Source organism: Salvelinus alpinus, chromosome 7, assembly GCF_045679555.1.
Source record: "Salvelinus alpinus chromosome 7, SLU_Salpinus.1, whole genome shotgun sequence".
Taxonomy (NCBI): domain Eukaryota; kingdom Metazoa; phylum Chordata; class Actinopteri; order Salmoniformes; family Salmonidae; genus Salvelinus; species Salvelinus alpinus.
Genome location: NC_092092.1, coordinates 70,493,218 through 70,510,238, shown reverse-complemented (window position 1 = coordinate 70,510,238; position 17,021 = coordinate 70,493,218). Strand labels below are relative to the sequence as shown.

At 44.2% G+C, this 17,021-nt stretch overlaps 3 protein-coding genes and 1 non-coding gene across 15 annotated transcripts in view; 1 reads left to right on the top strand and 3 right to left on the bottom strand.

Annotated features, from left to right (window-relative positions):
• mbnl3 (muscleblind-like splicing regulator 3) overlaps positions 1-6,715 on the bottom strand; it is a 90,099-nt gene extending 83,384 nt beyond the window's left edge. For 2 of the 11 annotated variants that reach the window (XR_011676250.1, XM_071411475.1), the window contains exon 1: positions 6,302-6,712. The gene's annotated coding sequence lies outside the window, so the exon portion shown is untranslated. Of the gene's footprint in view, positions 1-6,301 lie in introns of all 11 variants that reach the window. The other 9 variants (XM_071411478.1, XM_071411476.1, XM_071411477.1 and 6 more) reach the window with 6 other exon arrangements.
• A 727-nt stretch (positions 6,716-7,442) lies between these two features.
• Positions 7,443-11,219, bottom strand: hs6st2 (heparan sulfate 6-O-sulfotransferase 2). The gene is made up of 2 exons (XM_071411474.1): positions 9,879-11,219; positions 7,443-9,263 (listed from the first exon to the last, which is right to left on the bottom strand). The coding sequence occupies exons 1-2, from the start codon at positions 10,445-10,447 to the stop codon at positions 8,396-8,398; spliced, it is 1,437 nt and encodes a 478-aa protein (XP_071267575.1). The 5' UTR covers positions 10,448-11,219; the 3' UTR covers positions 7,443-8,395.
• trnaf-gaa (transfer RNA phenylalanine (anticodon GAA)) lies at positions 11,063-11,135 on the top strand. Its single transcript has one exon. It is a non-coding gene; the product is annotated as a tRNA-Phe (tRNA).
• Positions 11,220-12,041: 822 nt separating the features above from the next.
• gpc4 (glypican 4) overlaps positions 12,042-17,021 on the bottom strand; it is a 52,657-nt gene continuing 47,677 nt past the window's right edge. For both annotated transcript variants that reach the window (XM_071411471.1, XM_071411472.1), the window contains exon 9: positions 12,042-16,645. In XM_071411471.1, the coding sequence (XP_071267572.1) occupies positions 16,422-16,645 (224 nt within the window). In that variant the 3' untranslated portion in view covers positions 12,042-16,421. The remainder of the gene's footprint in view (positions 16,646-17,021) is intronic.

Here is a 17,021-nt window from a genome sequence, read left to right as displayed (position 1 = left end):
AACAAATCATGAGAAAACAAAAATATAATTATTTGACACATTGGAAAGAATTTACAAAACAACAGAGCAAACTATAATGCTATTTGGCCCTAAACAGAGAGTACACATTGGCAGAATACCTGACCACTGTGACTGACCCAAAACTGAGGAAATCTTTGACTATGTACAACCTTGCTATTGAGAAAGGCACAAAATGAGGTGGAAACTGAGCTGCACTTCCTAACCTCCTGCCAAATGTATGACCATATTAGATACATATTTCCCTCAGATTACAGACCCACAAAGAATTTGAAAACAAATCAAATTTAGATCAACTCCCATTTCTATTGGGTGAAATACCACAGAGAGAGTAGAGAGAGAGTAGGGAGAGCAGCAAGATTTGTGACCTGTTGTCACAAGAAAAGGGCAACCAGTGAAGTACAAACACTATTGTAAATACAACCCATATTTATGTTTATTTATTTTCCCTTCCGTACTTTAACTATTTGCACATCGTTACAACACTGTATATAGTCATAACAGGATATTTGAAATGTCTCTATTCCTTTGGAACTTTTGTGAGTTTAATGTTTACTGTTAATTTTTATTGTTTGTTTCACTTTTGTTAATTATCTATTTCACTTGCTTTGGCAATGTAAACATATGTTTCCCATGCCAATAAAGCCCCCTAAAATTGAAAATGAATTGCGAGAGAGAAAGAGAGAGTGGTGTGGGTAGAGTGATTAGGTGATTGATTAAAGATAGCGCTGGAGGAGGAGGAGAATAACAAGACAAGAGGAGGAGCTCCGGGTCACAATGAGAGGGAAAGGTCAAGCAACAGGGATAGAGCAAAGTAATTAGGTTAAGTATCTATAATCCCCTCAGCTTGTTAAAGCACCACAGTATCCATTCACAAAAACATACATCCAGCTATAGATATACCCCTCACAAACAGTGCCTTCAGAAAGTATTCACACCCCTTGACTTTTTCCACATTTTGTTGTGTTACAGCCTGAATTTAAGACGGATTTTGTGTCATTGGCCTACACACAATACCCCATAATGTCAAAGTGGAATTATGTTTAAAGAAATTTTTACAAATGAATTAAAATTGAAAAGCTGAAATGTCTTGAGTCAACAAGTGTTCCACCCCTTTGTTATGGCAAGCCTAACATGCTGACCACACCGCCCCCGTTGCATGCGCCAGCGTTGCTAAATAAATATACACATACATGTTATTCAATCATTTCATCCAAATTGCTCGCACGCGTCAACAAGCGTCTGCGTAGCCAGGCTCTAAAATAGAACTTGGTTCCATTTTTGATGCGTGACACGCTGCAAGTCCCATCTCCTCATTGGTTTTTAGGAGCATATACCCACGTGGGTGACTGAATGATGAACTGAGGTCCACACTCCAATCAAAGCTGGTTGCCAACCGCCAGATAAAGTCCACAGAAGAAGAAGACTGGAGGAGAGATTACTAGAAACTAAGGTTTCCCCTTTTATCTGTGGATTCATTGTTTGAGTAGAGAACACACGATTTTGTGTGACACAAAATGGGTAAAAATTCTACAAAGATCCCGAAAAAAGGGACCTTGTTCATTTTAGGTAAAATAATAACCCAATGTTTATATCCCAGGACAAATTAGCTAGCAACAGCAAGCTAGCTAGCTAAATGTCCATTAATGTTTCTTGTGTTTCGACCTGTCCCCAAATGAATATAATTGATTCAGAGTTAGTTTTGATATTTGAACCTGCGTGTCCTGATCACATCTGGTGTGGGTGGACAAAAACAACATGCGGACGCATGCGCGGGATACTTCACAATTTTGGCAATGAGGCCCATTAGGGCCCCCGAGTGGCGCAGCAATCTATGGCACTGCATCTCAGTGCTAGAGGCATCACTACAGACCCTGGTTCAATTCCAGGCTGCATCACAACCGGCTGTGATTGGGAGTCCCATAGGGCAGCTCACAATTGGTCCGGGTTTGGCTGTCATTGTAAATAAGATGTTGTTCTTAACCGACTTGCATAGTTAAATAAAACTAAAGCCCAGTCAGATGAACGTGTGGATATCATTTTTATGTCTCTGTGTCCATTATGAAGAAAGTTAGAGGTAGTTTTGCGAGCCAATGCTAACTAGTGTTAGCACAATGACTGAAGGTCTATGGGTATCTGCGAGCATGCAATGACTGGAAGTCTATGGGTATCTGCAGATATCCATAGACTTCCAGTCATTGCGCTAAAGCTAATTTGCTAATATTTATCAATCCAGGTGTGCGAAGCTCTTAGAGACTTACCCGGAAAGACTCACAGCTGTAATCGCTGGGTGATTCTAACATGTATTGACTCAGGGGTGTGAATACTTATGTAAGTGAGATATGTATGTTACATTTTCAATAAATTTGCTAAATTTTCTAAAAACATGTTTTCACTTTGTCATTATGGGGTATTGCTTGTAGATGGGTGAGGGGGAAAAATATTTAATCAATTTTGAATTCAGGCTGTAACACAACAAAATGTGGAATAATTCAAGAGGTATGAATACTTTCTGAAGGCCCTGTATATGGACACTTACACAAAAACATACACTATACAGGACACACACACATGTAACTGGCATGTACACAGACGCATAGGCTACACTCATAAATGACATATTAGTGGACTCAAGGAATAACATAATGTACCACATACTGAAATGTAAAGCATGACATGTAATGGAGTTAACAAGGAAACAGGTTTGCATGGAAGAATTACTGATTTGATTTGCATGCCTACAAAAGTCTGTCTTTTTACAGGGGTTTTTATGTTATTAACCTATACCTTTATCCAAACCCTCACAGTCAGATAATGGATATTTACTACCTGTGAGCTGGCTGAGCATTAGCAGATATTATGGATTAATCCATTTCATATAGCCTGCATAACATTTGGTGATTTTTTTATGCTGTTGCTTTATCAGTATAATGTTTAATTTGCACCATGAAAATACTAGGTACTGGGCAGAGTCTGGGGCAGCTGAGCAGGGACCTGGTTGGTTGTGTAGAGGGGAAATGAGGACAGGTTGTGTAGGAGTGCAGTTAGAATACAGTAACCTCACTGTGTGTGTGGTGCAGAGGTTACCTGTGTTAATATGGAGTAAAAAATAAAAATAGCTAGACGGGTGCAGAGTCCACTGCGGAGAGAGAGAGAGAGCACATAAACCAGTCTAGACTCGCCATGCTGTTAAATGAGGCAAGGCAATGGCATCGATTCGCAAAAGCATATGCACTGATGTTGAGTGAGTGAAAACAGCATATTTAAGTGTGGGGTTATGGCGTGTTATAGCCCTATTGACTTTGATGTGACCCCTTATCTGCAGACCCCCCCCCCGTTACTATTTCAGAAAATAAGGGGGGAACTTCACTCCACTGGGTGGAATGCCACTTGGCAAAGATAAAAGGAAACTGGTTTAGTCACTACTGTGGTGACCTGAGACAGCCAGTATATTAATGTAATGTTCTGTTTATCGCATTCAAACCAAATGGCACCATGTTCCCTACGTAGAGTTACCTTTTACATGGCCCAAGTAGTGCACTACATAGGAAATAGGGTGTCATTTGGGACGTAGTAGGCATAGTGTATTGGATGAGGTCTGATAACAGGTTATGATTGGAATAAGAAAAGCTCCAAGGCCAGCACTATAAGGAACAACTTCTCCTACTAGTCCCCCAGGCCAGCACCATCTAGTCTCCCAGGCCAGGACCATCTAGTCCCCCAGGCCAGAAATATCTAGTCACCCAGGCAGGAACATCTAGTCCCCCAGGCCAGGAACATCTAGTCCCCCAGGCCAGGAACATCTAGTCCCCCAGGCCAGGAACATCTAGTCCCCCAGGCCAGGAACATCTAGTCCCCCAGGCCAGAACTATCTAGTCTCCCAGGCCAGGAACATCTAGTCCTCCAGGCCAGGAACATCTAGCCCCCCAGGCCGGGACCATCTAGTCTCTAGTCTCCCAGGCCAGGAACCATCTAGTCCCCCAGGCTGGAACCATCTAGACCCCAGGCAGGAACCATCTAGTCCCCCAGGCCGGAACCATCTAGTCCCCTAGGCCAGAACCATCTAGTCCCCCAGGCCGGAAGCATCTAGTCCCCCAGGCCACATTATCATTCCAAAAAGTGTTCAAATAGGCATAGTGATTTGCAATTCGATAGACATATAAATTATGCAGTTCTTCAAAAGAGTGACATGCACTTGGATGGAGTGGAATTACAGGCCAAGAAGACGTGGCGTCTTGTTGTTGGCACTAACGGACAAATAGTGTGCAACTGCAACCCGCAAATTGACCTGCATGGAGACACCGGTAGACAGTGTACTTCACTCCCGCCTGCCCGAACACCTTCCCTCACCGTCGTTAACAGAACTGCGGGAAAACAATGCCCGATAGGCGAGGGCAAAGGACACTGTCTACCGGTCGCTCCTGCCTCCCGCTAGTACAGCAGGCGGAAGGGACACCGGGTGGTAGCTTGCTAGTTAGCAACACCGTGTGATAGCTTGCTAGTTAGCTAGCACACGGCGTCACCCCCACCTCCCGCCTGCTCTTGTAACAGTTTAACTTTAGTCCGTCCCCTCGCCCCGACCCGGGCGCGATCCAGGGACCCTCTGCACACATCAACAACAGTCACCTACGAAGCATCGTTACCCATCGCTCCACAAAAGCCGCGGCCCTTGCAGAGCAAGGGGAACCACTACGTCAAGGTCTCAAAGCGAGTGACGTCACCGATTGAAACGCTATTAGCGCGCACCACCGCTAACTAGCTAGCCATTTCACATCGGTTACACTCACCCCCCTTTCGACCTCCTCCTTTTCCGCAGCAACCAGTGATCCGGGTCAACAGCATCAATGTAACAGTTTAACTTTAGTTCGTCCCCTCGCCCCGACCCGGTCGCGAACCAGGGACCCTCTGCACACATCAACAACAGTCACCCACGAAGCATCGTTACCCATCGCTCCACAAAAGCCGCGGCCCTTGCAGAGCAAGGGGAACCACTACTTCCAAGGTCTCAAAGCGAGTGACGTCATTGATTGAAACGCTATTAGCGCGCACCACCGCTAACTAGCTAGCCATTTCACATCGGTTACACTCTGTTCCGAATAAAACAGTGCCTGACAAGTGGGGTCGAAGTACACTGCCTATCGGTGTCTAGCTACTCCGGTACACAGCAGGTGGGAGGTGGGGGTGACACCGTGTGCTTGCTAGCTTGCTAGTTAGTTAGCTAGCACATGGTGTCGCACCTCCTTAAGACTAGTTGGCTAAGTTAGCACACAGTCTTCTTCGCTCTTGCCTGCCGATCACCTGCCCTCACCGTCGTTAACAGAACGGTGGGATAACAGTGTCCGACAGGAGGGGCAAAAGACACTAGCTATAGCTAGCTACCATTTTCGCCCCAGCCTCTTCTTCTACTGTGGGATTTATCGGCAGTTGGCATCCAACGTTATGGTGCATTACCGCCATCTACTGTACTAAAGTGCCCCTGCCTATGTACTGGAGTCATGTAGCTTAAAAATTGACCAATAGACATATAAAGAGGGGTTCCTGCAGATGCTGGAACGCCCCAAATTACAGGCTGCAGTTGCACCCTTATCCTAATGGAGGCTAACTCCACATGGCTTGTTGGCCAAAGCCTATGAATGTTTTTTGGGGATAAACACCGAAAATAAGGTCTGTGGTAAACACAGGATTAGCAGAGTTTATACAGAAAAAAAACGTTAAGATCTCCTAAACTTCTGTTAACCTCAAACCTTATTTCGGCGTTTATCCCAAAACCCCATTCTTTCTCCATTAATTTCCCCCATAGGAATGGCTGAACGACCTGAACAAACCAGATGTTACTAATTTCCAGTTAAACTGGCGAGCTCTTCAACATTTCCGCATTAGAAACGGTTGTGAGATTTGCGTCCTGTATTACCGACGCGACAGAATCGATAACTGTGGCATACTGTGAGTGTCTTGAAGAGCGACAGCCCTGAAAATGATTATGTTGGTAGCCTAAATGCATCACCATATGGACTAGGCCTAAAAATTGTCAGACGTGAAATGTTATGACATCATCACTCTGTATTCTATGCGTAACCTCGCCTACTATTGCTATTGTAAACTACCCAACAACAGGCAAAGAGACAGTTTATTCAAATGTTGGCTATCCATGTGATACATATTTACTAACTTCCAATAGATGTGTTGTTACAAGCTTATTTACACGCACCAACATGCGCAATTAGTAAGGCAAGACGCCAGGTGAAAGTCAACTGCGACAGCAGTCATGCATTAGTGTTCTTACCTGTGCACGCTCGGTAGGTCTGATAAATAGCCTAATCCTGTCTTCAACACGTTGTCTTCTTACTTATTACAGCATGCTAAATAAATGTTCATGTCACGATAAGATAATTATTTTACCAATTCTGAATACGCCATACTTAGAGCGAATGTTAATAGTGCTGGAAAAATCGAATCACTTACATATATAACAGTTTAAAAAACGATACGTCGTGCATTTATCCCAAAATATTATGCGGGGAAACAAAACGATGAAGCGGCGTGAAGTGAAATGTCGCAACTTGGTAGCTGGCTAAATAAAAAGCAGAGACAAGCTAGACCAGAGGAGGGCGAGGTAAAAATCGAGGGAGGGCAAAAGCAGAAGGGAGGAGTTCAGGAGAAAAGTGTTGTTTGGTATTACGCATTGCCGAAGAGCCGTGCATTGCCTCCATTTTAGGGGAATCCCATTAGACTGTGTTATCCGCGGTAAGAGGGCGGTAACTGGATGGGTCACTTCAGGTACTGTCCTTTTGTCTCTACCCTTTACATTTTGGTAAACCTACTTTACCGAATGTCATGGTCCACAATCTCAGGTATACTGCTTCATGTCCTAAATGGTATTACAGGGTAGCCACCGTCATAACAGCCTCTAATATAGATCACAATATTCTTTCATTTATGATAATGACTCACCTGTAAAAATGTACCAGACACAACTAGGGATAAACCTACCTGTAAATCTAGTACCTATGTATGCTGCAGGTAGAGGAGCTCTATGGATCATTGGTGTGCTGTTATTGTAGCATGTGCAACATTCAGATTTCTATCCAATCACTCCTATGCACAATTATAAAGTAATACACCCAAAGTCTAATTCACACAGAAAGGGATTATCATTTAGACTAGACCAGATTCACCAGAAACCTAGAGATGACATTTTCAGCGGCGACAGTTGTGGTGACACAGATTTGGCACCACCTGCTGGAGCAACAGAGAGAGGGGAACGAAGGGAAGGCACTGGATTATAATGACGGTCCAATCGTGACCTGGCTGGCAACTACACATTTGTACCCACCAGAGACAGGTGTGTAGGCTACATGTGTAGTAAGGATGTGGACATACCAACACACTCTACCTGGTGTATCAGTTACAAGACATGACACCAGTGAATATTTTTTCTTTTATATACAAAAGAGGAGACAAGGACAGCACAAAAATAAGTGAGTATACTGTGCTACTGATTGAGGTAATTATTAAAATCTCATTTAGTGAGAATTTTTTTTCTTTCTTCTTCGGTCACTTCAAGTCTTTCTCAGTCATTTGTGAGCTGCATGTCATCAGACAAATCATTCAACAGCTTTACCTACATCATTCACAACAAAATAGTGGCATAATATGAATACAAAAACACCAAGGGGAAAAAAACATAGCTTATTCTCTTTGAAACAAAACCTGTTACAAAAATGTGCTTATAAAATCAATATCAAAATGACTATCAGGGAAAATATTTCCCCTCCCTGGTATATAACCAACATTGCTGCACGAGAACCGTAAGGTTTCATCAGAAGGCTTGGGCAATTGAGAGGTGCATGGTATTGGTGGTCACCCTGTCCCAATTGGTACTCTATTCTCTATGTAGTGCACAGCTTTTGACCGGGGTTCTAGTCAAAAGAAGTGCACTATATTAGGGAATAGGGTGCCAATTGGGACGAGCCCTGGATTTTCTCTATGAAATGTCATGACCACAATGTGGGTTAGTGAAGTACACAAAAACAAATTACATTTAAGGAAAATAAGCACGTTTTGCTAAACGGAGAAGTGTCCATGGACCAAAGGTTGGGATGCAGGCTAAAGGGAGCTGTACGCTGTTAGTGGAGAGTTTTGAGAATGTGTATATCCCATATCTCCTTGTTCCTGAAGTGTGCATTTGTTCACTACTACCCTCATATAGCATTGGATTGGTGTAGGCATGGTTAAAAACACCTTTTGCTAATACCAGTCATTTCATTTCAAATCCATAAAGGGACGTGAAGAAGTGCACATTTGCAGGAAGCGCCCATAATGTCTGTATAGACAAGGCTCAACCATTCCCTCTTTCTCCAACTTGGTCCTCTCACTGCTACCGCCACTGTTCCACATTATCCATGTAGTCCTCAATGGTGCTGTTCTCCTCCAGACCCCACCAGTCTGGCAGCTGCACCTCAGCCTCTCCACCTCCCCTCTTCTGATGCTTCCTTTCTGGGGAGGGTGGTCGTAGGTGGGTGGTGATCGCCTCCCCAGTCTGAGTCTCTGTCCACTGGGGCTTATCGCTGGGCCACTCGGCCACCGGCCTCCCCATCCCCAGCCTTGTTGACCCCAGCTTCCCTCTGAGCCTTCTCCTCTTCTGCTGCCTCCTCTCCCTGGCCTGTTTCCTCTCCTGCTGCCGGGCCACCTGGAAGCGCTGGAGTAACAGGTCGCGGGCATACTCGTACAGCTCCTCATCCCATTGGTTCAGCTGGCGGATCCGGAGCTGCGTCTCAGGCACAACCTCTACGCTGGCCGCCCGCGTGCCGTTGAGCTGGGTGAAGGGGGCGATGAACGCCAGGTGGAAGGTCCTCTCAAACAGGTACTGGGTTTTCCTCTGGTACTCTGTCAGGCCGAAGAAGGCCATGCCCCGCAGGTTCTGCTTGGCACTCTCTAATAACACGGCCCAGCGCTCGTCCTCGCTCATGGCCGAGACATTGTAGCAGCCCACCAGGCTGAGGTCTGCCAGCATGCGGACCTGCCGGTTGTTGGCCAGGTTGTAGGGGCAGTCCATGAACTCCTGCAGGGAGCAGCCGGACCAGTCATCCCCGGGGTAGCAGCTGGGCAGCTCAGCCAGCGTGGGGGCGCGCCCGTCACACACGTGCAGGGAGGCCTTCCAGGTGGCACCGCGCTGCACGTGCCGCCACTCGCTCAGGTAGCGCCACACCGGGTCACGCAGGATGGTGATGTAGTAGTAGTTCCGGCTGAGGAACAGCAGACAAATAGAATATAGAGACAGACAGACAGAACAGAGAGACAGACAGAACAGAGTGAACAGAGAGACATACAGAACAGAGAGACAGAACAATACAGAGAGACAGACAGAACAGAGTGAACAGAGAGACATACAGAACAGAGAGACAGAACAATACAGAGAGACAGACAGAACAGAGTGAACAGAGAGAAAGATACCTAGGTCAGTTAATTTGTCTTTAGACTTGTTTTGAATTCAGCACCTCTGTAATATAACTGTAATAATAACCAACGCAATGGTCTCAATGAGTCTAAGTCACAAATGGCACCCTATTTCCTATAAAGTGACCTACTTTTGAACAGGGCCTCTGATCAAAACCAGTGCACTATAAATGGGAATAGGGGGTAATTGGGCACTCTCTGCAGCTCAAGATGAACAGCTATTGACCCAGCTTAACCAGACCAGAATCCCCTTTCAACCCTAGAGAAGCATGAATGCATTTGTCTCTGATTGATCATACATAATAAAATATTAGATGTGAATTCAATTTAGGAACAAGATACTGAACAAACTGAAATTGTTGTCCACAAGTAATTTCAAATCCAGTTCTCTGAGTGACACTTACCTGGGAACTGTAGGCTTCTTGGGGGGCTCGCGCGTGTTCATGAGAGACGGCACGCAGTTGGTCAGCTCGGTCCAGTCCGCGTGAAGACCACAGCTCCAGCCAGTGGAGAACCGGGAGAAAAGCCACGTTTCCCTTTTACCTGGCCGGTAACAGGTGCATTTCTTTTGGCCAACATGACACTCACAAGGCCTCTCGAGTTGAATATTACGCACTAAATGTCGACCAAATGTTGTACCCCCTGTCTTCTGGATGTGTAGAAAAACAATAACATCATCTCCCTGGATATTGAAGTCTACGAGTCGACTGAGGTCTGCAGAAGTGAAATTGAAGCGGGGAATATAACGGGCTAGGGCACAGTCCTCAGCGACGTATGTGTCCTGTCCACTGAGGCCAATGTCGTTTCCCTGGGACCCGATGGCATTGCTGCCCGAGTTGGAGGCCAATGATCCTAGGTGCAACAGTTGGCAATCGGAGCTAGGACAAAGGTACTGAAGCACAATCACGCCAAAGAGCAAGCTTATCACCAGGGCAATCAAGAGCCGGTGGTGGTTGGTGGACCTTTCATCCATCTTCCCGAGAGAAACTAAACCGCATTACTCAAGCAGTCTGACCCACTGGGCCCTGCCTTGGTTGGGGGCAAACACTGCTTTCTAGCTTTATTGCTTTCACTTCGTTAACAAAAACAATGACAAGCTAGCGGAACAAGTAACCAGGCTAAGCTAGCCACACAACATTCGCATACAAACAGAGAGGGCTTTTGATGTTTCACGAAATAATTATGTTACAGACGTGAAAACATGTACCTCTCACAGAAGTCTGCTTGTATGTCACGAAAGCATTACGGATTTTGTGTTTCCCACCAACAATTAGGTGCTTAGAGTCCCCTTCCATCATCATGTTCCCGATCACTAAACGTCCTTCCCAGAATCCCCTGCGTTGGCTGAGGCTCGTGAAATGACGGCACTTACATACATGGGCGGAGGTTCTCTGATGTGAGCCAATCAATGACTGTATATATTGGCCAATCCATAAAGATGTATCTGTACCATGCTGCCCAGATTTGATATTGTGATTTCATGACTTTGTAGATGCATACAACATCCGCATGTCAAAGTTTCCAGAACTATAGAGGCGTTATCTTGACTCCTAGGTACATAAAGCTTTCCCGTCACCCTCTATATACCGCCGAAATAGCTCAGTTGGGAGAGCGTTAGACTGAAGATCTAAAGGTCCCTGGTTCGATCCCGGGTTTCGGCAGGTCTTTACATTTTGAATGAATTTGAAGGCTGCAGTGCTCGCATACCATTGGGATATTCTATGTGCCACGGGTTGAGAACCAAATACTAAAATAAAATATTTTATAGTCAACGTGTTTCCTTTTTCTATACAATGTAGGCCTACTGATGTTGGAAGGTTACGGTAGGCACCACAGCTTTTCAGAAATTTCCAGAGGAATTATCTACTCTCTTTGTGAAGGAGTAGAGACAATACCTGTAGTCTCTAAATACAGAAAGGCATGTGCATTATTGAATACTCATAAAAAGTCTAATGGGTTTAATCTGAATCCTACAGACAAAGAACCACACACTGTGTACAAAACAATTAAGAACACCAGCTATTTCCATGATATGGACTGACCAGGTGAATCCAGGTGAAAGCTATGATCCCATTGATGTCACTTGTTCAGGTTAAAGGATTAAGCCTTGAGACATAGATTGTGTAATGTGTGCCAGTCAGAGGGTGAATGGGCAAGATAAAATATTTAAGTGCCTTTGAAAAAGGGTATGGTAGTAGGTGCCAGCCGCACCAGTTTCTGTCAAGAACTGTAACACTGCTGGGTTTTTCAGGTTTAACAGTTTCCCATGTGTATGAAGAATGGTCCACCACCCAAAGGACATCCAGCCAACTTGACACAACTGTGGGAAGCGTTGGAGTCAACATGGGGGGGAGACACAACATCTGCATTTTTCAGAGAGCATATGCTTCTTCGTTGCAATGGTTCATTTGTTGAAATGCATATTTTTAAAAGGTAATGTTTCATCTTTAGGGTAAACCTACCTAGTATTTAGAAGACCATCATGTAAATGTCAGTAATTCAGAATATAAATTTAGAGGACCATCATGTAAATGTCAGTAATTCAGAATATAAACCATTCAAGACCATTTAAATATCTGCAGTCTTTATTTCAACAAGACTAGGAAATGTTTAAGACACCTTTTCTTTTACAATTTAGCATCTATCTCATCTTGTTTTTCTCATAACATTTAGGAGATACTCAGAAGTAAAAACATGGATTGTTATGGCCTCTTTCAGAGACATCTAAAATGGCTGCTCATTTACATATTACTTTGTCACTCATATGAATCCCAAATGACACCCTATTCCCTATGTAGTGCACTACTTTTGACCAGGGGCCATAGGGAACAAGTGTGTCAATTGGGACACACAGACTCCTCAGTCCTCAAAGATGACTCCATGCTGTTCTGGTGGGCCGAAGACCGATGAGGTGTGCCGTCATATAGAGTGGCTTGCGAAAGTATTCACCCCCCTTTGCATTTTTCCTATTTTGTTGCCTTACAACCTAGAATTAAAATAACTTTTTGGGGGGTTTGTATCATTTGATTTACACAACATGCCTACCAATTTGAAGATGCAAAATATGTTTTATTGAGAGTTTAAAAAAATAAATGACAAAAAAACAAAACTAGAGCGTGCATAACTATTCACCCCCCAAAGTCAATACTTTGTAGACCCACCTTTTGAAGCAATTACAGCTGCAAGTCTCTTGGGGTGTCTCTATAAGCTTGGCAGATCTAGCCACTGGGATTTTTGCCCATTATTCAAGGCAAAACTGCTCCAGCTCCTTCAAGTTGGATGGGTTCCGCTGGTGTACAGCAATCTTTAAGTCATACCACAGATTCTCAATTGGATTGAGGTCTGGGCTTAGACTAGGCCATTCCAAGACATTTAAATGATTCCCCTTAAACCACTCGAGTGTTGCTTTAGCAGTAGAATTAGGGTCACTGTCCTGCTGGAAGGTGAATCTCCGTCCCAGTCTCAAATCTCTGGAAACAGGTTTCTCTCAAGAATTTCCCTGTATTTAGCGCCATCCATCATTCCTTCAATTCTGACCAGTTTCCCAGTCCCTGCCAATGAAAAACATACCCACAGCATGCCACCACCATGCTTCACTGTGGGGATGGTTTTCTCGGGTGATGAGAGGTGTTGGGTTTGTGCCAGACATAGCATTTTCCTTGATGGCCAAAAAGCTAAATTTGTCTAATCTGACCAGAGTACCTTCTTCAATATGTTTGGAGTCTCCCACATGCCTTGTGGCGAACACCAAACGTGTTTGCTTATTTTTTTCTTTAAGTAATGGCTTTTTTCTGGCCACTCTTCCATAAAGGCCAGCTCTGTGGAGTGTACGGCTTAAAGTGGTCATATGGACAGATACTCCAATCTCCGCTGTGGAGCTTTGCAGCTCATTCAGGGTTATCTTTGGTCTCTTTGTTGCCTCTGATTCCTTGCCTGGTCCATGAGTTTTGGTGGGCGGCCCTCTCTTGGCAGGTTTATTATGGTGCCATATTCTTTACATTTTTAATAATGGATTTAATGGTGCGCTGTGGGATGTTCAAAGTTTACTATAATTTTTTATAACCCAACCCTGATCTGTACTTCACAACTTTGTCCCTGACCTGTTTGGCGAGCTCCTTGGTCTTCATGGTGCCGCTTGCACAGGTGGTGTTGCAGACTCTGGGACATTGCAGAACAAGTGTATATCTACTGAGATCATGTGACACTTAAATAAAGTCCACCTGTGTGCAATCTAACTAATTATGTGACTTCTGAAGGTAATTGGTTGCACCAGAGCTTATTTCGAGGCTTTGTAGCAAAGGGGGTGAATACATAAGCACTACTTTACCATTTTTTATTTTATATAATTTTCTAAAACAAGATATCATTTCACTTCACCAATTTGGATTATTTTGTGTATGTCCATTACATGAAATCTAAATAAAAAAACATTTAAATTACAGGTTGTAATGCAACAAAATAGGATTTACGCCAAGGGGGATGAAAACTTTTGCAAGGCACTGTATCCATCTCCTCAACTATCAGGCTGCGTCTGAAATGACACCCCATTCCCTACATAATGCACTTCTTTTGACCAGGGCCCACAGTGCACTGTGTTAAGTATAGGGTGCCATTTCAGACACACCTGAGGTTGTTCCATGGATCATAAAAAAGGAGAACCCCTATGGTACTATAAGCTAGACCAACACACCTGCTGCCGTGCCTACAGGAAGATCTGCGGCCATGGCGCTCAAGCAGACATTTGCCATTACTGCCCCACATTTACCATTTGAGATTGAAAAAAATAATTTGATGACAGAAACATTATTAAAAGACTGCAAGTTGAGTGTGGAAGGGCCGTATAGATATTTCCTCTGCAAAGGCTGCATAGATGTTTTTGCTGCATGTCATCACAATTTCCTGTCCTCAAGCCCCAAATGTCCTCAGGGATTCCTTCCAAGTTCTGGCGGCCGGCCAGGCGTAATCCTTGGGGGCATTAGGGGTTTAGTGCAGAAATGTGTCCAGCACCATGGGGGCACAAGAGGCACAAAAGGTCTTGAGCGAACAGCCGTGTCCAGGCATCACCACCATACATCAGCCAATCACCTTAGAAGACTTGACAGACTGCAATATGCAAGTCTGTTTTTTTCTTAACAGAGTTCAAATGTAAAATAGGAAATCTGAAACCAATACCTTCAGTTAATTTGTAAAATTATGAATATCTTTTCATCTACACAATATATCAATACATTCTGAATACTGTATTTTTTGAATGCATGTTTGTAAATGCTTTAAAATAAACATGCAATTAAATAATTTACTGTACAAAAGCAACCAGTGGATAATGTGAGGTGAAACTTTTAGGTGATGTGAATTCAAACATATTGTGCTTGTCAGTTATCCAATTCAACACAAACTCAGGTACACCGTTCTGTCTGGAGAGACAGAAAAGTACTTCTGCTGACAACGGATACAATTGATTGATTTGAGAATTCCCAGAAAACAACAGTTTTTCATGATCATTAAGTAGTTACTAACGTACCAAGGTTTCATTTTCCATGCAAGACAGAATGTATCAACTTTAGTTGCAAACAGTTGAAATTATTGGATGCAAGGGGGGACACGTCAGACAGATCTAATGAAAGTAGAGGTAAATGTCTGTATGGGGTGCAAACAAGCACCCCAAAACAATCTGTGCACACAGACCACCAGCTCCTACAACTAACAGTACAATTCATTGTAGTACCTAATACATATCTTTATTACAAAAAATGTGAACACTACCTCCACGTAAAACCCTGTGTTCCAATTTTATCATACTCAGTCTCCACGTTTCCCTCATCTCCAATTCAATTCACAAAGTCACTCAATTGTGTCTTAGTTTCTCTTTTCTGCTATATCTAAAAGATGTTGAACATACAAGCCACTCCCTGCCAAGATCACATTTTTTCATGTCAGACTGACTGTGCAGAGTTACTGCCCCAGGACACCCGTCAGCTCTGCCTTCTATAGGGGGAATGCCAGGGAGAGGGAGCCCCTCCTGTCAAGTCTCCAGCATTCCCTTGTAACCTATATCAAGACTTCCCCCATACATCCAACACAGCTAGTTTATAATGATGATGATTCAGAGAACACATGCGGTATGATCTCAGTGGACTGGTTTAGAGTGTAGTTTAGGATGTGATGGATACACACCTGGGCACACAGAAACCCAGAGAACCCCTCACCAGCTAGTTCCACCTCCTACCAAACCATCAGCCCTGTAACTTCTCTCAGTGTTTTCCCACAGAGCTACCAGTCTCTTGTACTTTCAGCTGTGTGAGCCAGTCTGAAGCTTCAACATGTGACCAAGATTTCCATTTCAATGTTTTCATACACATTTCATCCCTGGCCAGCCTGACGATCCGGCCACTATATCTTTAAAAAGAAAAGGAAGCACACTCACAAAGCAGAAACATTGTTCCTTAGTTGCTCTCTTGATAAGGGAAATGCATTTGTGAATAGAGAGCATATTGTTATAATGAAAAGCACTCAGACACACAGGCACACTACAAAACGTGCGCACACACACACAATCCCGGGTTCCAATTGAGATATCTGTAAGACACTAACACCCACTTGGACAACAACTCAAATGTGAATAATGGTAGAACTGAAAACACTGTCGGTGATGTGGCGGTGGAGATCCTAGCTTCAAGGGGCCAATCAGTTAATCGGGACAAAATGCTAATAAAAATAAAAAAAGTGAACATTTTGGAAGAAAATCGTATCGCTGTACACTTGATGTCCATTTTTATAAAAACAAAATTAAAAGTGAAGTTATTATAATATTAATAACTCCAGAGCCCCCGCCCCCCCCAAAGATGGCGGGCAGACCGAGGTCCTGAAGGCAGTCTTTTATAAAGTATCTCTGACAGTTTTTCCCCTCTTCTCTCTGGCGCTCTCTCCCTTTCCTTCCCTCGGCAGTTTTATCTCCAGTGGGGGGCGAGCAGGGCCAGGACAAGCGCACTGAGTGCCAGTGCCATGCTCCTGTGTGCCACACGGACTACGCCACTCGTGTCCTGGTGCACCACCTTGACTACGCGGGGGTTGATGGGGGTGGCTGTGGTGGAGAAGTAGATGTCCCGGTCCACCTCACAGGACGGAGAGTCACAGCCGCTGCCACTCTCCTCTCCTCCGCTACCGTCCTCATCTGGAACAGAGAGCGAGAGAGAACGAGAGAGAGAGAGCAGGTTGATGGAGGCCATGAACTCAGGACTAGAAACAGCATTCGGGGATGAAAAGAGAAGTGATCAAGTCTGTTGTAACATTTTGAACGGTAGCTGAGTTGGTAGAGTATGGCGCTTGCAACGCCAAGATAGTGTGTTTGATTTCCGGGACGACCCAGACGTAAAAGCTTTACGCACGCATGACTAAGTCCCTTTGGATAAAAAAAGTGTCTAAATGTCATCTAAGGTACCTTCTCTCACATGAAGGCATTAGTCATCCAAGGTACCTTCTCACACAGGGAGGCATTAGTCATCTAAGGTACCTTCTCACAGTGAGGCATTCGTAGGCAAACTGAATAC

Bases quoted from the DNA above. Each gene is read 5' to 3' on its own strand.
- hs6st2 (XM_071411474.1), bottom strand. From the start codon at position 10,447: ATGGATGAAAGGTCCACCAACCACCACCGGCTCTTGATTGCCCTGGTG. The intron at 9,264-9,878 runs GTAAGTGTCACT...GCTGTTCCTCAG, and splicing joins AAGAAGCCTACAGTTCCCAG to CCGGAACTACTACTACATCA.